The sequence below is a fragment of the Microcaecilia unicolor genome, chromosome 6, assembly GCF_901765095.1.
Source record: "Microcaecilia unicolor chromosome 6, aMicUni1.1, whole genome shotgun sequence".
Classification (NCBI taxonomy): Eukaryota; Metazoa; Chordata; class Amphibia; order Gymnophiona; family Siphonopidae; genus Microcaecilia; species Microcaecilia unicolor.
This window is the reverse complement of record NC_044036.1, coordinates 101,350,173-101,372,699: the sequence shown is the minus strand read 5'-3', so window position 1 is coordinate 101,372,699 and position 22,527 is coordinate 101,350,173. Positions and strand designations below refer to the sequence as shown.

The window sequence follows — 22,527 nt, the reverse complement described above, 5'->3', positions numbered from 1 at the left end:
GTTGGGCTGGGCTGGAGGTCCGCTGGACCTCCAGCCCCCCTCCCCCCCCATCGCTCGCTGGGAGGGAGGGAGTTCTTTTTTTACGCTGGACCACCAGGGATTCTTGACAATGCTGGGGGGGTGGGGAGTTGGGGTGGGCTGGAGGTCCGGCAGACCTCCAGCCCATCCCTGTCACTCGCTGGGGTGGGGTTGGCCGGCGGCCACCAAGGACCATTTTCTGGGGGGTTGGGGGGGGCTGGAGGTCCGGCGGATCTCCAGTCCTCCCTGAACATTGGGGGGTGGGATCGTCGGGAGGGGACTGGAGGTCCGCCGGACCTCCAGCCCCCTGTTGGCAGGTTTGCTTTGGGGGGAGAACGGGGGCCTGCCAGCATGCAACTGCATGCTGAACACAGGGCTCACCATTCCTCCCCAATGATCTGCACACCCTAACGCCAGCTCGGAGCTGGTGTAGGGTTTGCCAAAGCCAGCGACCCAAATTTTGGCACGCTGACCACTGATCATCGGCGATGAATGCGCTAAGCCCTGTTTAGCATGCATTTGCATGCTACTTGCGCAAACAGCCCTTAAGCGCGTTGTTTCACGTGCTCGAGGGCTCTGATCATGGGGCGTAAGCATGGCGCTAACAGCCTCTAGCGCCAGCGTTTGCTTTTGATCATCTGCCTGTAAGTGCTTCTGCATTAATCTAATATTAACACATGACCTGCAATAGTGGGAATGCTCCCCACAATGCAACGTTACATTTGTAGCTATGTGCGGTAAAACCCATGCTAAGCCACAGTAACTGCAAATTTTACTACACTATAGTAGAAGGGCCCTTAAAATGGTTAGTGAGCACAAATCCCTTATTTATATTTGATAAAATAATCCAATTGAACTTACCCCAATCAATTAGTTGTGTGCTTTCCCCTAAGTCTCTGTAAAAATAGTAAGATGCCAGTGTGTTATATAGTTTCAGCATATTTTCATTCATGCAGAATTCAGGAACAGGGGGCAGACAATTTCCAAAGTCATGAATGCAGGTAAATAGCAGTTGGCATCCATATATCGACAGTCTGAAATGTGCCCTCCATCGATACAGATAAAGGATGTGCATAGTTCCACATTGTGCATACCTTCAACTGCATTTAGAGGAGGTATTCCAAGATTTTAAGTAGGGGGAGAACAAAACACACAGGTTTGCATTTTCAACTCTACCCACATTATTTTCCATGGAAAAGGAACCCTCATCAAAAAGAGATGCTAAAGTCTGTGGGTAATTTGCAGTCATGGCGAATTTATTTTTATTAGAGGCGTGCTAGCATTTTTAGCATGCACTAAACATTAGTGCACACTAATGCTAGAGACACCCATAGGAATATATGGGTGTCTCTAGTGTTTGTGTAAACACAGAGGAACAAAATCTCCACAAGTCCAAACACATAAAAAACATGGCGAAGATGACTCAAAGAAAAAATCTCCAGACGATGTGTAAACAGTTCAATTTATTGATGAGTCCAGATCAATAAAATAACTCAAAGGGACTCGACATGGCCATGTTTCAGCCCACTGGCCTGCCTCAGGAGTCCTTATGCTTTTGTAATGATCTCGCACAGCAAACAGTATCTCTCAGTTAGTTTCAATAAAGGGTGTACATTCAATGTGAAAGAATACGTGTACTTTCTCTGAAACTAAGGTCTTCACAAAATTGCACTACAATTTTGCTATTACTAAAATTAATGCCTGTTTTTTAGCCCTCTCCTTAAGCCACTTCACTGGCTCCCTATCCGTTTTCACATTCAATTCAAACTTCTCTTATTGACCTATAAGTGCATTCACTCTGCCGCTCCCCAGTATCTCTCCACTCTTGTCTCTCCCTATGCCCCCCCTCAGGTACTCCGTTCTGTTGATAAATCTCTCTTATCTGTTCCCTTTTCCTCTACTGCTAATTCCAGACTCCGTTCCTTTTATCTTGCTGCACCTCACGCCTGGAATAAACTTCCCAAGCCTGTACATCTAGCCCCCTCTTTGGCCGTTTTCAAGTCCAAACTTAAAGCCCACCTCTTTACCACTGCTTTTGACTCCTAACCACTGCTCACTTGCTCTGTCCTTTTACCCTCACCTCTTTATTCCCTTACCCTTAATTGTTCTGTCTGTCTGCCTGTCTTATCTAGATTGTAAGCTCTTTAAGCAGGGACTGTCTTTTTTGTGTATGGTGTGCAGCGTTGCATATGCCTTGTAGCGCTATAGAAATGATAAGTAGTAGTAGTAGTAGTTTTTTCTGGCAACCAAACTTGAGTGCCATTAACTGAATCTGGCCCTTGATTACAAAATACCTTAATTTATGCATGCACCTGTTTATTTTATACTTGTTCATTTACCCCTGCTACAAAGCAAGTGTAATGTCCATGCCTGTTTGTAAGGAACACCTGCCACTTATTCTGGTATTTTCAGAAGACAAATAGATGCCTATAGGATTCATTTTCAAAACAGAAAAATGTCTAAAAAAATGGCATAAAGTTCCATTTGGACAAATTTCTGTTCAAAACATCTAAATCAGAATTTTGAAAACCTATTTTGCAGACGTTTATCTATGCAGTTCATCTGCAGTGCATCTAATACACAAGGGGTTGAGTCGGGGGCACATTTGGGGTGGGATTCGGGCGTGCCTAACACCTGGACATTTTACTGCCATAATGGAACAAAACAAAAATGTCCAGGGCTGCAATTTTGACGTTTTGGGCTAGACCTGTTTTAATCAAGACTAAGTCACAAAAAGGTGCCCTAAATGACCAATGGAGGGATTAAGGCATGCCCCCCTTACTCCCCCAGTGGTCACTGGCTCCATCCCACCCACCAAACACGTGAACAAAACAGTACATAATAGCTTCTATGACAGCTTCAGATGTTATGGCCAATTCTATTAGTACAGCAAGCATTTCCCTAGTACACTGTGGAGAAGGAAACCCAGGCCCATATCCCACTCTACCTGTTACACTTGTGGTGGAAAGTTGATCCCTTGAAAACCCACCAAAAACCTGCTGTATCTAGATATAATTGTGCCCTGCAGGCATATGGGCTATTGTAGTGGTGTACAGTTGGGTACAGTAGATGTTTGGTGGGTTTTGGAGGGCTCCCCATATAATATAAGGGGATAAGGGTGAGATGTGTACCTGGGAGCTTTTAGGTGAAGCTTACTGTAGTGCTCCCTAGGGTGCCCCACTGCTCTGCTGGGATGTCTGTGTGACCAGTCTACTAAGAATGCTGGCTCCTCCTATATCCCAATGGCTTGATTTTGTTTTGTTTTTTCAAAAATGGACCAGAAAAATAAATGCATAGAGCACAAAAACATCTAACGTGGCCATTTTCGGAAAAAAAAAAATAGACATTTTGCTGTTTTGAAAATGGTCATATTTGTTATTCGAATTTGGAACTTTTAGCACAAAACATCCAAAGTCAAACTTAAATGTTAATATCGAAAATGCCTCTCCATGTGTCTTTATAAAATATATTTAAAATAGGTGCCTGCTTACCCTGCTATCCTAGGCTTCCTATTAACAAATTATCCTCTGTGTGTGAGATATAACCCCTTCCCCTTCCTCGTCCCATTCTGCATTTGTTAGTTAGCATGAGAATCAGTCTACGCTCAGTGTCAAACTGCTGCATTAATTTTTAGTCTGTTCTATTTTCCATCTCAACTGTAGAGCCTAACTGAAGCCAGGATCTTTGATTTCTGCTGAAACCGAATGTGCAACCGAAACTGACCACTAGGCTTCGGCAGAAACTGCAACCATAAACGAAACTGCCGCCCCACTCCCTCCCCCACACTGACCAAAAACATCGCCCTCGGTCTACCCCCTGGCGGTGGCCCCCCTCCCCCTCCTCCCCTGCGATCACTCTCTGCCCCCAATTGCACCTGACCACTCATAGGCCCTCCCTGGGCTTATCTTAGGAAGTCCTAGTGGTCTAGTGACACACTGATAACTTCCCAACTAAGCACCATTCTGCAAATATCTACAGAACTTATATAGTGCATATTTGCAAGGGGGACATACACAGAAGCAGAACATGGGGCTCCCACATATGGGAGTAACTTACAAAATGGCCCCTCTTAGGATTCACTAAATGTGCAAGTCATTCTTTTTGTCTTTCTTCTTTTTACTTAAAACTTAAGTTGAACTCTTTCCTTTTATTGAGATTGTGTTCTCTGTAATGGCGTTCTTTTCTGCGCTCTATTTTAAATATTGTTTTTATTGTACACTGCTTTGTTATTATTTTAAATGGAAGAGTGGTATGACAATTAAAATTAACCATAAACCATACTATAAGTTACGCATATGCCTGCTGCATTTAGGTGTCCACACTTATGCCAACTGTGGATGCCTAAATATTAGACACGCCAATACTGGGTTATGCTAGTGTGCTATAAGAGAACCTGGGCACATAGGCTCTGTTCTAGAATAGGCTCCCACTGAGTACTCTTGGGGTGTCTTAATGGAGGTGCCCATTTGTAGAACTGCCTCCACTAAACATATATGTCCCCTAGCCATTGATATTCAGCAGAATGATATGGTTAGTGCTGCTGAAAATCCTGACCCCCATCTGGATAATGCCAACATGGAGTGAGGGCTTTCCATCTAACTCAGCCAGTCCCACCCCAGTCCTCGGGACACCCTTAGGGTCAGATTCTATATATGGTGCCTGAAAACTCCGTGCAGAATAAATTTCCACCTAAGCGTATTCTGTAAGCGGTGCCTCTATTTAGGCACAGTATACGCTTAGTTGGAATCAGAACGCTTAAAACTATGAGCATCCATTTACACCAAGGGAAATGTGACTAAATGCCAGCATAAAGATTTAGGCGCACAGGAGCATATTCTATAGCAGTGCGCATACATTTTGAAACACCCACGAAATGCCCAGTTCCCCACCCATAATGCTGGCACATACATTCAAATTATTGCCAATTAGTGCTCATTATTGCTCATTAAAACCTGTTATCACTGGTGATTAGCTTGTTAAGCCAATTACATTATGCATGCCGTTATAGAATACGCTTGCATTTTGGCACAGAACACTAGTCACGATATATAGAATCCGGGGATTAGTCCCAATGGATTTTCAGGATATACACAATGAATATTTTTGAGTTAGATTTGCATGCAATTGAGGCAGAGCATGCAAATCTATCTCATGCATATTTATTGAGGATATCCTGAAAACCCGATAGGACTAAGTGTGCCCCAAGGACTGGTTTCGGAATAGCTGACCTAACTATACTATCCATTAAGAGAAGCAGTTTAATTTAGGTCAGTATAAAAGCTCTACTATATTAAGCGATGCAGCTATACATAACACAGCCAGATATTGTCACTGTAAAGCGCATGAACTGATGGCAAATGCTTTCCACATATATTCATCATCATTGCCTATCTGGATAATGACACTGGATAGCTGTATATATATATATTTTGTTTGTTTGTTTTAATGTTGCATTGGTCCATTAGTTTTCATATACAAAAAATGAAAACACTGTCTTTTTAGTAGAAAGAAATCATTTACCTTGAAGACTGTTTCTTCAGTTTATAGATTTTATACAAAACAATGATTAAGGCTAATGATGTCACAATAATCAGGAATGCCAAGAATCCAATCAGGGCTTTGTCATTATCTGCAGATCAAAAATAATTAATATAAGACAATGTATAGGTGCATTTCGCTGACAGTGCTTAGTATATGTGACAATTTAAATATAAGGACATTCTGTTCTACAATACCTCTTATTTTCCAAGGATCTAAGGAATTTTGCTCCTTTAACAAAAACCTCCCAAGTACAGCCAAAAAACAATAGTTTCGATTATCCGACCTTTGCTAATCTGACCATCCGGTATATCTGACAGACCCGTTGGTGACGTCATCGCATTGCTCTTAAGAAGCTTGTGGCTTTTCTTCCTGTTTTCCAGCTTCAGATGCTGCAAGGAAGCCATGTTTGAGCTGACACAATGCTTCTTTGCAAGGAAGACATTGTTTTGCAGCTGATACTCCTTCATGCACCCCTTATCGCCGTTAAGAACTGAATGGCTTCTCTTCCAGTTTTTGATTTGAGACCATCCTTCATTAATTTTTGAACCCGGGACCCTTCTTTTGCAGCGAGGGAACTGATTTTGATTTGAGACCATGCTTCTATGCACTAATTGTTGGACCTGGGACCCTGCTTTAGCAGTGACGGAACCGTTTTTTTTTTTTTTTTTTACTTTGATTTGAGACCATGCTACTATGAAAAGGAACCATACTTTTTGGACCTGGGGCCCTACTTTTTCAGCAAGAGAACCATTAAAGATGTTTTGAGCTGAGACCTTGCTTTTACAGCATGGCAGCAATTTTTGGACCTGGGACCCTGCTTTTTCAGCAAGAGAACTGTTAAAAATATTTTGAGCTGCACTACAGTATTTGACCTGAAAGCCTGCTTTTCCTGCCACGGAACCACTTTTAATCTGAGACCATACTTTTGCAGCAAGCGAACCATGATAAGATTCTTGTACACAATGAGTTTTATGCAGTACTTTCTTTATTCTTATTCTCATTCTTACATCCACAGAGTTTCCAGTTTCATTTCTGCTTCAGACTGTTATTGACTGGAGAAGACAAAGCAGTGAGCTCTGCTCGGTTCACAATTGTCTGCTGTAGAAGACAACTTTAGGGAGTCTTTTACAAAGGTGCATGCTAAACACTAGAGGCGCCCATAGGAATATAATGAGCATCTCAAGAGTTTAGCACACGCTTATTTTTAGCACGTGTTAAAAACGCTAGTGCACCTTTATAAAAGGACCCCTTAGTGAGACTGAACATGCAGTAAATAAATATGGTTTCCTTTGCTTGGTTCTGTATTTTTGTTCACATGGGGACAAATTCTATAAATGGTGCCTTAAAAATTGGCGCTAAAAAACTATGCAGTTAGCCTGATTCTATGAACCTCACATAGTTTATAGAATATGCCTAAGTGCCGTTCTTGTAACTAAAATGTAGGCGCATCCATTTAGGCCACCTAAAATCAGGCCTAAATACCTGCGTCTAAGTTAGGTACAGATTGGGTGTATTCCATAATAGTGCGCATTGGTTTTTGAAATGCCCACAACATGCCCATTCCACGCCCAAGGCTACACCCCCCTTTTCCACTGCATACATTAGAATTTATGCACATAGCATTGTAGAATATGCCTAGAAAGTTGTGCACGTAAATTCTAATTAAAGCCAAGCCAATTAGTGCCACTAATTGGTTGTTAAGTACCAATTATTGGCACTGATTGGCTTGTTAATCAATTAAGTTATGCATGCAATTTGGCCTTGCGGCCTAATTAGTGCGCACAACTTAAGGCGCCATATATAGAATTTGGGGGAATCTCTACTGCAGAAGACAACTTTAGGGAGGCTAAATATGCAGTAGATGTACGTAAATATGGTTCCCTTGATCAGTTCTGTATTTCTGTTCACACTGTATACTGCTCTTATATTTGTGCTCAAATTGCCTGCTTACAAGAAACACAATCATGCCCTACACCAGTGTTTATCAAGTCGGTCCTGGAGTACCCTTTGCCAGTCAGGTTTTCAGGATATCCACAATGAATATTCACAAACTTGATTTGCATACACTGCCTCCATTATATGCAAATCTCTTTCATGCATATTCATTATGGATATCCTGAAAACCTGACTGGCAAGGGGCATTTCAGGACAAGACTTGGGAAACTGCCCTACACTGTACAATATATTTTCTTTTTTTGTTGTTGCTGATGAGTGTCAATAAACAATATTTTAAAATACAAATACCCTATGCCTGTTCTTTATACATAAAGTATGTTTTCTGTGCATTTTTTAAGGGGTTGCCATTGTTTTCCGTATTATCCAACTTTTCACTTATCTGACAACCGGTCGGTTCCGTTTATGTCGGATAATCAAGACTGTACTGCAATACAGATGGACTTTCAAAGGATGGTTTATGGGGGGAATATCAGGTTTGTAAATATGCTATGGCATAGCCTCTAAGATTAATTTCCAGTAATTGCTACTGCTTTTTTCTTATCCACCTCATTTATCACATCACTAGCTACTGCTCTCCCTTCTCGCTGTTCACATTCATGACATCAACTGCTCTGCACATTAATGCCATTGGAGCCCTTAGATCTGAGCTCGGAGTTGTGTTCCTTGCTTGTATTTGGCTCAGCAGGGTCAGATTTTGCTGGTAGCTGAACACACGACTGACTGCCAGGCAGTCAGCTAGAGAAACCAATGATCCATAAATATGCAATATCATGAACCCTAAGTAAGCAACATAAACAGCTATCACAGCTGAATGAAAAAGAGGACAACAGCTGTTAGAAAAATAGCACATGGCATAAAGGATAACAAGGTATAATGGTAGATAGGAAAATTTAGTTCTGTATTCAAAAGTACTTAGCATTGAGTGCTGAACACTTAAGTGCATTTCTTTACAAAACCAGACCACCAAACATATACATTTTAGATGGACAAGTTTAAAATGTATGAGCCCAATATTCAGTGCTAGTTAACTGGGCTCCTACCCGGTTAAGTAGTGCTGACTGGGTCCCAACTGGATATTCAGCAGCACATAACCAGATTGTGCCACTAAATATCCTATCGGACTGCTATGTCAACCACAAAAGTGGAGAAACTGGATCCACTATGAGAGGGAAGCATAGAAACAGAGGAGTAGCGTGATCAAGAGGACACTTCCAAAGAAACCAAGGAGATGAAAAATAAGGAATAAAAATGTTCTTTAAGACTTGACACAGCACCGTGTTTCGGCGAGAAACGCCTGCTTCAGGAGTCTGTATACGGTGAACACCAGTAAATGCCGCTGAACCGAATCAAGCCTTTAAAAAGACTAATGATTGGTGGATAAGCAGGACACATTGGTAGAAAGCACAAGCAAAACTGCAAGGAAAATTGCATCCACAAAAATGTCACTGTGTCAGCAATGAGTTAATGCCTGGTTCATGCCAGGAGCTCCTTGGTCGCAGTCAATATTCAGCAGCTGTACCCCATTAACTTTCTGGTTAATTTCAGACAGCACAATGGCTGTCCTAAGTTAACTGGGTCGTTATCCAGGAGCCACTTCCAAATATCAGTGGTACCTCAGTAACTCCCGGCAGGACACTGTGTACCCAGAAATTCGGTTCTGGTACCTGGATAAAGACCAGCAATAAAAGTTCAGGTCTAATTCAGCTGATGGCAGAAACACTGGCCTCTTCTGGCTGAATATTTTCCCTCTAACTGTTTAGTAAAATGTGGGGCCAGGGGTGTCCGAGGAGGGGAGCAAAATGATTCAACATAAACAGTGATGTTTATCTGCTATCCGGATAAAAGTATCCGTTAGATGTACCACACAAATAATAGTCCTAACATTAAATGGAGAAGTTATCTATTTTGGTTGAGGCTCTGTTGAATATCAGATATAAAGATAAGATGATAAATCATCTACTTGTTCTTAGGTGGTGGCCATGTCTGAATATTGACTCCATTATTTCTACTTTTTTACACTGTGGAAGTATCATCTGTGATGATGCACTTGAGGCCTTTTCTTTGTAATATATGTTTATTAATCTAGCTTTAAATCAATAGTCTCTTTTTTAAGCAGAAACACAGTCTTAATTGTAATAAGAGTGAGAAACCTTTAGGGATGTGCATTTGTTAGTGCATATTTGGCTTATTAGTGTGTCTGAAAAAAATGAGGATGAACACAATTGATTTTACCTGAATCAGCCTAAGATTTAAAACAAATACAAATGATTGGTGCACATTTAAAAAATCCTAATGTACTTTAAAGAGTTTATTAAAATGGAAATCTGAAAGAAATTGACAAAATATCCAAAAATTGAGAAAACGTTTTTAAAAATCCAAAAACAAACCAATTTTTTAAACCTGCATACATCCCTAGGAATTGCTGTACAAAATGGGTACTAATGCCTAGATACACGGTAAGCAATTTTCAAAAAGTCTTTTTACCTGTGCAAATAGTCATTTATACAGGTAAAGTGGCTCCTGGAAATTGTCCTTCTCATATTCCAGAACTGTCCATGTGATTAAGTGGTTTAGCTTCCTTCAACTCATGTAAGATCTCTTCACTGGACATAGATAGGTCTCTCTGAGTTTAAACTTTCTAGACTCGCTTCCATTTTTATGTGTCTCCAACAATACTGGATATATCCTTGCTGAAATGTTTATTTTATTTTTTTATTACATTTGTACCCCACGCTTTCCCACTCATGGCAGGCTCAATGCAGTTTACATGGGGCAATGGAGGGATAAGTGACTTGCCCAGAGTCACAAGGAGCTGTCTGTGCCTGAAGTGGGAATCAAACTCAGTTCCTCAGGACCAAAGTCCACCACCCTAACCACTAGGCCACTCCTACCTTAGTGCCAAAAATTTCTAAATTTTAAATAATATTTTTAATCAGGCAATCAAAATCTTAGTTTCACATTACTTCAAATGGACTAAATTAAAAAACATGGAATAATGTTAATCTGTGTACCACAGCAAAACTGTTCTCCAAGTACTTACATTTTGTGATGACTGGTACTTTGATTGGAGTTCCATTGTAATAGCTATTGTCATAAAACAACTGAGACAAAGAAAAAATTGTAAAAAACTGGAGTTAGTAAAGGCAGAAGGGGTTTTAAAAGACATGTTCAGATGCAAATCTTCAGAAATGTATCTGCACATGAAAATGCATCTAAGGTGTTTGTAGCAATCGGTATAGAAGGCTGCATTTTTAAAGAATGGCCAAAACAAATCACATAAATATCACAGAGACGGTTTACTCCTGAACCACTGGCTGATGTAATAAGGGGCCCTTTTACTCAGCTGTGGTAAAAAGTGGCCTGTGCTAGTTTTGGCACGTGAAATTGGTACGCTGGGCCATTTTTTTACCTTGGTGAGAAAAAGGCTTTTTAAAAAAAAAAAAAAAAATGGGGCAGTATATAGCTGTGCGCTAATATTAAAATTAGTGTGCAACTATTTACTGCATGAGCCCTTGCCGCCACCTATTTAGAAGGTGGTAAGGGCTCATGCACTACTCATGCAGTAATCAGGCAGTGCAGAGCAATGTGGTCATGCTGCCGATTACCACTGGGAACGCCCTAAACAGTAGAAAATATAAAATTATTTTCTACCATGGGAACTGCAGTAGAGAAAAAAATACATAACATATATTTAATTGCAATTACAAATTTTAATGAATATGCAGCCCTAAAAAATTAAAGAATGAAAAAGTAATGGAGATAAGAAATACGAAATATAAAATGAAAAATTAGAAATTAAAGAATCTAAAACAGCATGCAAAATATCTACAAATAGCCTTACAGTTTTCACAGCCTACTTCAGAAAAGCAAGCTTAGTAAATATCACAAATAGATGCTATGACTTTAAAGAAGGGTGATGTCACAAGTGACTCCTTGTGACCATAAAAATAAGACCTGTAGAAGGAAACAGGATCTTTTGTTAAGGTGTTCTGACAGACAGAGAGAGAGAGAGAGAGAAACAGAGAGACATAGACAGAGAGAGAATCTATAGTGATTACTAGTGAAGGAAACAAGTTATTGTGCAGCATTTCTCATATATCAATGTAAGCCACATTGAGCCTGCAAAGAGGTGGGAAAATGTGGAATACAAATGCAACAAATACGGGGCAAATCCAATATTTCATTCCTACACCACTTAGCCCAGATGGCTATTAGAGCTCCTAAGGGTATGTTTAATAAGGCACATTAGCGTTTTTAACGTACCTTTAAAATTAAGGCACGTTAAACGCTAACAAGCCTATACATTTCTATGGGCACATTAGGGTTTAACGTGCATCAACCATTAACAGGCGTTAAAAATGCTAACGTGCCTATAGTGCACCTTAGTAAACATACCCCTTAGGGTGATCATGGAGACAAGGGGAAATGAAATACTGTTAGTGACCCTTTCAACAAAGGAAATGGGGTCTTGATTTTATAGAATGAATTGTCCTAAGGTGTTCCATTTGCTGAATGTTCCCTTGGAGCCTGGTTAGTGTGAGTTAACAGGATTATTTAGCAGCACTAGCCAGATAAGTGTCACTGAATATTCCCTCAGGGTCTAGTCAGTGTGAGTTAACGGGCTACATTATCTGTTTGTTGAAATTTCACCTGTCATGTGGGCATTGTTTAACACAAAGGTCTGTGCTTGAGTAACCCGGCAACAATGGAACCAGCATTACTTGCACTGAACTGAGCTCATTTCCAGGCTGCAGACTCAAGAGAAGTGTGAATGAAATAAGAATTCACCCTGTTTACAGAAGTCAGCTGTTTCAGAGAGAGGTTTTGTTAGATACAGATGGGGATTTTCTTCCTGTCAAATGGAGGAGATAACTTGGGGCTGGTCCCAGTGGCGTTCCGACCCTAGCTGACACCCGGGGCGGATCACCGATGCGCCCCCCCCCCCGGGTGCAGCGCGACCCCCCCCCCCCCGGCAAAATGACACCTCTTCCCCCCCGGTGAAATAACACCCCCCCCTGGGTGCACGCCGCTGGGGGGGGGGTGCCGTGGCACGCGCCTGTTGCCCTGTCTCAGTCCGATTTCGCAATTCGCTTGTGTTCACTGCTCCCTCTGAGTCTGCCCCGGAACAGGTTACTTCGCCGGGTTTACTTGGTCCTTTCATTTTCACAATCAAGCCTCAAAAAGATGCCCCAACTGACCAGATGACCACCGGAGGGAATAGGGAATGACCTCCCTGTATTCCCCCAGTGGTCACCAAACCCCTCCCACAAAATAAAAATAAAAAGAAACACCTTTTTTGCAAGCCTGTATGCCAGCCTCAAATGTCATACCCAGCACCCTGACAGCAGTATGCAGGTCCCTAGAACAGTGTTTGGTAGAACATTTATGGCCTACTTTTTCCCAAAAGTGTCTAAAGCGGGTTACATAAAAGTAATGAAAACAATCATTGGAAAGTTACACATAAAACTATTGTATCTAGTTATTATAAGTTCTCCGAGATCAGAAGTGGAAAGGGGGAGTCCTACAATTTAAATCAGCCCTACGAACTGGATTGAGAAAGCGGGTAATTGTTGCACATCGATACCCCCACCCCTGTTAGACTCATAGCTGCCATTTTACAGCACCAGCCACTGGGGGCATGAATGAGTGGAGTTTGCTCCTGCCCCGTTGACCCACTTGTCTACCAGGGAGTTTAAGGTAGGCCCGGGAGGACCTACTTGGATATGTGGAGTGATCGGAATTGGTGGGGGACGACCCTGAATTGGTGGTGAAGTCCAGGGGAGATCAGAATCAGAGGGGCTTGTAATAGTGGTAGGATTTAGGAAGGGATCAGAATGGGGGGGGGGGCTTATAATGGTGGAGGGTTTCAGGGGGATCAGAATCTGGGATGGTGGAGGGTTTATGGGGGATCAGAATTGGGGCTTGTAATGGTGGTAGAGTTTAGGGGGATCTGGTCATGTTATGGGGGTGTCGGGAGGGAGGAAGGGAGGGAAGCAGGAGTAAGAGATGCAGGCCACTTCTGACAGCTATGTGGGTGTCAGCCGATATTCAGCCAGGACCTGCATAAGTGTCTTATGTGGGTCCCAGTTGGAATATGAGCCTGTGACAAACTCTTAGTCGGTGAGCCCTGAATATTCAATGCCAGTGTTCAGAAATGGCCCATCATGGAATACTGGGGTCTTATTTTGCCCATGGTGATGACTGCCACCAGCTGAATATTGACTGATAATGCGTGTTATGTGGAGAATTGAACTGCAGAGAGATGTTGAAGAGTGCCACAATGGTCATTAATTATGTCCACAGGTTTTTGGTTTTTTTGCTATGCCACTGGTGTATTGTAGATATGAAATTGCTGAGCAGAGATTCTCAAAGATCGCATAGCTCCATGAAACATATCCTTTCCAGCATGATCCATCAATTGAGAATCATTTCCAGGGCAAGTATTTCCAAACTAACAGAACATGTGGTTGCTGATAATTCTTGGAGGACACTAATACCATGCACCCTGGCCAAACAGGCTTTGAAGCCCATCACAACACATAGGCTAGGCTGTCTTACTAGGCCCAAATGTCCTACATCTACAACATTTGGTTTAACATAAGGTGGTGGTTCCCATGTCCTTAGACCTGTCCTCAGCTTTTGACATTGTTGAACATGCCATCCTCCTGCACAGGCCTCAGATATAGGGATTACAGATATAATATAGTTCTATTTCCATTCATATCTTTCCAGTAGGTCCAACATTTTACTATGGGACAGTAATTGTTCTTCATATCACCTGTCTTGTGGGGGTTCCCAAATCTCTGTGTTGGAAACCATATTCAATAATTTTCAAGCGACATTGGCTCTATTTTCAATTCCTGGACTTTACACCATTTATCTATGCAGATGACATTCCAATTCTTTGGTTTAGGGCTGCATTTCGATTAAAAATTTAATTGCACTTAGTCACACAATTAAGTTATGTTATTATACTTTTTTCCCCACTGCAGCTCCTTGTGACTCTGGGCAAGTCATTTAGGGGCCCATTACTAAAGGGCAGTAGGGCTACCATCATGTTGGTGTATGACAAATCATCAGAAGTCTTCCAAGGTCAATGCATGAAGTCTCTGCAGCCATTTTGAAGTGGTGCTGGCAGTAAGCGGTCAGCAGCAGCACCAGGCAGGAAAGAGAGGATTCTTTCCTACCCCAAACAGGCCACTAGACTACCAGGGCACAATAAGGTACAGGACAGGCGGAGATGTGAATGGAGTCATGTGGGTGGGTGGGTGGAGGGAGAGAGGGAGGCAACTGTAAAAAAAGGTGGGTGAAGGAAGGCTGGAAAAAAGATTGGGGAGGGAACATACATGGAGGGGGGATGGGAAAAGAGGAAAATACATAGAAGGGGGTTGAGAAAAGAGGAGAGGGGTATATGCTGCTCATGGATGGGAGGGAAAAGAAAGTGGGACATGAATGGAGGAGTGGCCTAGTGGTTAGGGTGGTGGACTTTAGTCCTGGGGAACTGTGGAACTGAGTTTGATTCCCAGCACAGGCAGCTCCTTGTGACTCTGGGCAAGTCACTTAACCCTCCATTGCCTGCCGCATTGAGCCTGCCATGAGTGGGAAAGCACAGGGTACAAACGTAACAAAAAAAAAAAATGCTCATGAAATGTACATTTCTAAGCATGTCATGTACATCTTTTCATTTTGTATTTAGCAGAGTACAGAAGAAAATGCATTTCTGTTACTTTACCAGTATTTTCACTACTTACAGAATCTGGCTTTCTTGGGGGTGGGGTCAAGGTGACACTGTGGCGCAGGGGCATGACAGGGTGGGGTGGGGCATGGTGGAGGCGGGGCTGAATTGTATTTTGTGTGCTCTTTTTTGTCATAGCAAATATGGTAATCCTAGTGCTTACAAATGGGGAGAGTGTAATTTATTTGAACATTCAATTTTTAAAACATCTTCAGAAACAGTTACAATAACATGATTGAGGAAATAAACACAATATGAGCACTTCCTCCCCAGATTCTCCAGACTGCCAACATGAGGGAACACTTCCGGGCTGTTGTGGCCTCATAGGCTCCGCAGGACTAAGCGAGATACCGCTCGCACTGCTGCTGGGACTTCCCTCCGGCACAGCTGAAGGAAGAACTGTGCTTATACCAGTCAGTTTACAAAACCCCTGAAGGGTAGTCTGATTGATCGCCAGGGTAGAGGTGGGTGCTGGAGGGTACTGCTTCACCTTCTCCCTTCTCTTCCTCATAATGAAAAAACTAACTTTGTCAAGATGGGGGAAATACTGCAAAAGGTATTACTGGGTGGGGCCACCAGGGAAGAAGTTGATAGAATATAGCAGAATTGCATAACAAATATTACAGATGTAAAGGTCACCATAAGGTCAAATGTTAAGCTGGAAGCTGGATTGAGGTTTGGGGTGGCATTTAAAAAGTTTTAGGGAAATTGATAAAATTCAGCCACTCTCCACCTAAAGTATGCTTCCAAGTCTGAATGCCAAATAGAAGGAATAATGTTAGTTACTCAGCTTTTTTGGTATTTAGGCTTTAATGCAATAGCCTGGCTGAAATTCCATATGTTATATGGTGTCATAGCAACATGGGCCTGCAGTCAGTTGTCTGTGCAATGGCAGAGAAGACGTGTTGCTTCATACCAGACATATGGCTTGTGTGAGACAACAGACCTTTCCGTTCCGTTCCTTTTCTTTCTTTCTTTATTTATGACATTTGTACGCCACATTTTCCCACATTTTCTATTTATCTTTTGACCTATCCCTGGAATTCTCTATTTATTCATTATGGCATTTCTACCCCGTGTTTTCCCAAGAAATCTCAGGTTCAATGCGGCTTACATAACAAATTAAGAAGAAGTATTTCAAGATAATTAATACAAGAATACAACTATTTAAAAAATTTCTATAATACCCTGTTTACATGTAGATATATAAGGATACATCTGAATGCGCCTGTAATACAGCCCACAGCCAGAATTGGGGTGAGGGAAGCAGGCTGCAGTGCAGAGAGCAAAATCTAGTCTTGGCACTGACATGAAACTCATGCTGCTAGAACACACCTTGAAAAACATCTGCTGTAGTACTGGCTACAATATATTGGTGGTCTAGAAGAGGGAATGGGGTATGTGTAGTGTGGCCAGGACTCATGGAGATACTACTTTAGGGGGTGGGGTAAGCAGGGCTTTGGAGCTGGCAATCAACTATTGGCAGGCCAGCACAGCTTCCTTGGGAAGACTGCTGCCTCTGACTCAAAGGATCACAGGCCCAAGGATGGGTGTTTGACCAAGGGGAGAAATAAAAAAGGTCAGGATATTGACTGAGAATTGTTAGAGGGTGGCAAGGGTAATTTTGGAAAGCAGCCACAAAAGGTGCCAGCTGGCAAAAGGTCAATGCTGTTTAGAACTTGCTGCCTGCTGCTGTATAAGGAAGTGCATCCTGCTAGCATCTGCCCTGCTGCCAGCATTCTGAGGTGGCCATTCCAATGCAGTCTGGCTATCATATTTGTCAGGGGACACCTGTGATGGGGATTGTTGTAGGGGCCTGCATAATCACAGTATTGACATGGTTAGGGAACAATACATTCTGGCCCACTGATGCTACATGTGCTACAGACCAGATCCCTTTAGGCAGCATTGGCCTAGCACATGCACGGATTTTAAGCCCCCATGGAACAGAGGTGTACCGATATGATACCTTATGTAGGTGACCTTTCAGGCCAGCATTGTGCCCCACAATGCTGAAGCTTGGAAATGAATGGTCTAATCATGTCTAGATACGTTTACCAACAGAATGGGTTTGTTGCATTGTCCATTGTCTTATATTTATATCTGCTCGCTTCGCCAAAGCCACTCCTCTTTTATATGAGCAACATTGGTTACCAATAAGAGATAGAATATCTTTCAAATTATGCGTTTTCATTCACTAAATGCTGTATGGTCAAGCCCCATCATATATGAATAATCTTATTGAATTACCCCCTCATTATGCTGTTTCATAATCTAAAGAATATCTTGTCTTACATTTCCTTATCAGTAAGAATGTGATATATAAAACAATTCACTCTGAACCAATATTTGGAATTCTATTCCTAAATCAATCAAGTTTACAGATGATTACCTACAGTGGTGTGCTGGTAAATTTTTAACAACAGGCTCTCTCCCCGGTCCATCTCGGCGCCCCCCCATCCACCTCGGCGCCTCCCACGTCCACCACTGCGCCCACCCACCCACCTCTGCGCCCCCCCCCAAAATTGCAGAGCTGGCTATAGCCGGGGGGGGGGGGGGGGGGGGCAGCCAATGCATTACTCTGTCCAGGAAAAAAAAAGTAAATGATCCCAGGTTCCTATCTAATTCATGTTTAATATGGGATAAAATGCCATAAATAAGTAAATAAATATAAACTTTTAATGTTCAGCACCTGAATCTCAAAGTGGACATATTTCAAACACTATAATGAAAATAAAATTATTTTTTTCTACCTTTGTTGTCTGGTGACTTTGTTTCTCTGATCATGCTGGCCCAGTATCTGATTCTGCTGTTCTCTATCTGTTCCCTTGACTTGGTTTCCAGGGCTTCCTTTCCATTTATTTCTTTTCTTTCCTCCTTTCTTCTACATTTCTGGTCCTCCGCAGACTTGACTGTACAGTGGTTCCAGCTTCTGCCTATTTTCTCCATCCATGTGCAGTTTCTCTCCTCACTTCCTTTTCCCTCATCTAATCTCCTTCCTCTATCTTACCTCCATGTCCAGCATTTCTTCTGTCTCCCTTCCCTCCCCTCCATCCATGTCCAGAATTTCTCTTGCTCTCCCCTCCATCCATGTCCTGAAACTCTCCTCTCTCCCCTGCCCCTCTCTATCCATCCATACCCAGCAATTCTCTTCTCTCCCCTGCCCCCCTCTACCCATCCATGCCCAGCAAGTCTCTCCCCTGCCCCTCTACCCATCCATGCCCAGCAAGTCTCTCCCCTGCCCCCCTCTACCCATCCATGCCCAGCAAGTCTCTCCCCTGCCCCCTCTAGCCATCCATGCCCAGCAAGTCTCTCCCCTGCCCCCCTCTACCCATCCATGCCCAGCAAGTCTCTCCCCTGCCCCCCTCTACCCATCCATGCCCAGCAAGTCTCTCCCCTGCCCCCTCTACCCATCCATGCAATTCTCTTCCCTGCCCCCTCTACCCATCCATACCCAGCGATTCTCCTCCCTCCCCTGCCCTTCCCTCCTGCTCCCAAACATGTCCAACGATGTCCTTCACCCCCACCCTCCCTTGCTGCTCCCATCTGTCTTTTTTAATTACCTCCATCGAAGCGTGCACTATTTAAAGCCCTGCTGCATGCTGCCCGTCTCCAGGCTTTCCCTGCTTGCTTCAGATGATGTTCGTGCCCTTAGTCCTGCCTTCTGATGTCATTCTGATGTCATTTCCTTTTTCCGCGAAGGCGGGACTAAGGGCATGAACATCATCCGAAGCAAGCAGAGGAAGCCTGGAGATGGGCGCACGCAGCAGGGCTTTAAATAGCGCACGCTTCGACGGAAGTAATTAAAAAAGATGGATGGGAGCGGGAGGGGAGGGTGGGGGCGAAGGACATCGTTGGATATGTTTCGGAGTGGCAGGGGAGGTAAGCATGGCCTGTGATGGTGCCCTCCTGCCATGCTTACCTCCCGTAATGGAGCCAGCTCGCCCCCAACAACAACCGGCTCCAGCACACCACTGATTACCTAACTTTTAAGTCTTCTAAGAACACATTTCTTCAGTCTGGCCTTTCTGAATACAAAGAACTCTATTTGACTTTTACCCACACCCTTTTCTTAATCTTGTTTCCCATCTAGTCCTGCCTAATTAATTTGCTTCTTGAAGTTATTGTAATTTATGTTATGTTCTGTACATTATTATGTTTTATTCACTTTACTATTTGTTTGTAAGCCACATTGAACTTGAGTTTATTTTGGGCTAATGTGGGGTATAAATGTCATGAATAAATAAATAAAATAAATTGTCACTGGACACCCTTCCCTCACCAACAGAGGAACAATACCTGTGTTGTGGCTGCTGACCAGGTGGGAGTGGGGTTTTTGCCCTGGCTACACTAATTCCACAACCTAATCCTGGAGGCACCCTGGGAACTCGGGGGGCTTAGAATACAGACATAAAACCATCACGAGAGCTGTGGGCATGCACCAGAGACAGTGCCTACAGATCTCTGTGTGCAATATTCCTTGTGTATCTCCTGATCACCTGAGTGGGCCTCTGGGCATGGGAGACATATTCTGGCATTTTCAGCAGAGGAGGGGGCCTGATGGCCTTCCCACCAATTCAGTGCATGTGATCCTGGCAAGATGTGGTGCTTGGGAAAAACATCAATACCTCACAAAACAAGGAAAATTCCCTATGGAAGACCTAAAATATCTGAAAGAGTAGGGCAATTTCTTGCCAAATCACGTACCGTGTTGAATCTTTAGTACCTGATTTCTGAACAATAATATATATCTTACTACAATCAACCTCTAGCGATCTGCTTGTCTGGTTTAGCCAACATCCTTTCCCTACTCCTTCAGCTATTTAAGGTGTGGTGCTTGCACATGGCTGATGATGCTGGGATCCTAGCAGCACTGCAGAAAACTCACTTTGCCAGGGTTCTGCAAATGAGCCTCCAGGCCTTCATGGCAACATTGTGTAGTGGAAGATGGTGATGCCTCTTCATTATTTTCCTCCTGTGTTTCAGGCACAGGAGGACAAGGAGCTGTGACTTCTCTGGTGAGAAGTTGGGCTCTCTTCTCATGGTACACATGGTGAGGACGTCCTGACATTGGCAGATGATGTTTTTTCAGTGTGGGACAACTGTCACATTTGGACCTTTCCCAAGGGTTATCTTCCATTGGTGGACATGACTATCTAATGATGTTTATATCAGTCTACGGTGCGTCTTTATTTTGGAAGTTCCTGGGGATTTTTTTTTTTTTTTCAAACATTCATAAACGTCTTTCTTGATGTTCCATTATACCAATGCTTTTCTGATCATTTTCACATAGGTGTTTACTTTTGGACTTGGGCATCATATCGAAAATGCTCCTTCACATTACTAAGTTACTTTCAGGCTCATTTTCAAAAAAGAAAAACATCCAAAAAGTGACATAAGTCTGCCTTTGGACGTTTATCTCACAAAATCGTCCAAATCAGTATTTTCCAAACCTCTTTTTAGATGTTTTTCTCTGAAGTCCACCAGAAGGACGTCTAAATCTCAAGGGGGGGGGGGGGGGGCATGTCAGGGGAACGTTCAAGGTGGGACTTGGGCATTTGGAACAAAACAAAGACATCCAAGACAATAACTTAGACGTTTTGAGCTAGACCTGTTTTTATTAAAAAAGATAGTTGCAGTGGGAATTGAATCCACTTCCCTGCACTCAAAGTCTGCTGCACTAACCACTAGGCTACTCCTCTATTCCACACAAGTGGTACCAGAAGACCATTGGAGGGAATCAGGCATCCCCTTACTCCCCCAGTGGTCACTATTCCCCTCCCACCCACCCCCAAAAATGTGATTAAAAATATTACTTGCCAGCCTCAGATGTTATACTCAGATCAATTAGAATAGCATGCAGGTCCCTGGAGTAGTCTAGTAGTGGTACAGTGCACTGCAGACAGGTGGACCCAGGCTTCTACCTCCCCCTACTTGTTACACTTGTGGAGGAAACTGTGAGCCCTCCAAAACCCACCCGAAACCCACTGTACCCATATATTGGTGCTCCCTTCACCTGTAAGGGCTATGGTAGTTCTGTATAATTGTTGGTAGTGGGTTTTGGGTGGGTTTTGGGTGGGTTTTGGGGGGCTCAGCAGACAAGGTAAGGGAGCAATGGTGAGATATGTACCTGGGAGCATTTTATAAAGTTCACTGCAGTGCCCCCAAGGATGCCCTATTGCTTTCCTGGGATGTCACTTTTCCACTATTCTACCAGATGCCAAGCTTTCTATTCCTGGGGAACTGAGGAACTGAGTTCGATTCCCACTTCAGGCACAGGCAGCTCCTTGTGACTCTGGGCAAGTCACTTAACCCTCCATTGCCCCATGTAAGCCGCATTGAGCCTGCCATGAGTGGGAAAGCGCGGGGTACAAATGTAACAAAAAAATAAAATACATCTGAGCCTTGTGTCTATTGGTTATCACAGATCTATAGATGAAAAGGAGGTCTTATTACATACATATCTAAATACCAGAGTGCTATTTTCTGATGCCATGTGAGGCTTTCTTTCCAAACAAAGCTTTTGACACACTCAGGACATGTAAATGGTTTCACACCTGTGTGTGTAAGCTCTTTGAGCAGGGACTGTCTTTCTTCTATGTTTGTGCAGCGCTGCGTATGCCTTGTAGCGCTATAGAAATGCTAAATAGTAGTAGTAGTAGGTTTACCTTCTGACGAAAGCTTTTACCAGACTCTATACATGCAAATGGTTTCTCTCCCGTGTGGACTTTCTGATGCACTTTGAGATTTACATTACAATTAAAGCTTTTACCACACTTAGAACATGTGAATGGTTTCACTTTATTGTGGATTTTCTTGTATAGTTTGTACGTTTTGCATTTGGATGTATTTGTTTGAAAATGGACCAAAAAATAAAACATCCAAATCACAAAACATTTTTCCAAACAGCACTTTCAAAAGGAAAAGATAGACTTTTTTTTTAAGAAAATGACCTTGCCTGTTCTGATTTCGAACGTTTTACAAAAAACGTCCACATTCAGACTTAGATGTCATATCCAAAAATGCCCCTTATGCATTTGACTTGCCCAAAGCCACAAGGAGCAACAGCAGTGGGAATTGAACCCATGTTGCCAGGAGCACGGTCTGCTGCACTAACCATTAAACCACTCCTCCTCTGTTTTGGATGTGTTGAATTTGGACGGCTTTTGTTGGAAAATGAACCCCAAAAAAGGATGTCCAAATCACAAGATGTCCATAGTATTTTCGAACACAAAAGATAGACATCTATCTTTTTCAAAAATGACCTTCTTTCCTGT

General features: G+C 42.8%; 1 protein-coding gene across 2 annotated transcripts in view; it reads right to left on the bottom strand.

Annotated features, from left to right (window-relative positions):
* The window catches only part of PTPRC (protein tyrosine phosphatase receptor type C), a 291,837-nt gene that overhangs the window by 67,100 nt on the left and 202,210 nt on the right, over positions 1-22,527 (bottom strand). For both annotated transcript variants that reach the window (XM_030205809.1, XM_030205811.1), the window contains 3 exons: positions 10,556-10,616; positions 5,539-5,647; positions 880-914 (listed from right to left, as the gene is read on the bottom strand). In XM_030205809.1, coding sequence (XP_030061669.1) covers positions 880-914; positions 5,539-5,647; positions 10,556-10,616 — 205 coding nt within the window. The remainder of the gene's footprint in view (positions 1-879; positions 915-5,538; positions 5,648-10,555; positions 10,617-22,527) is intronic.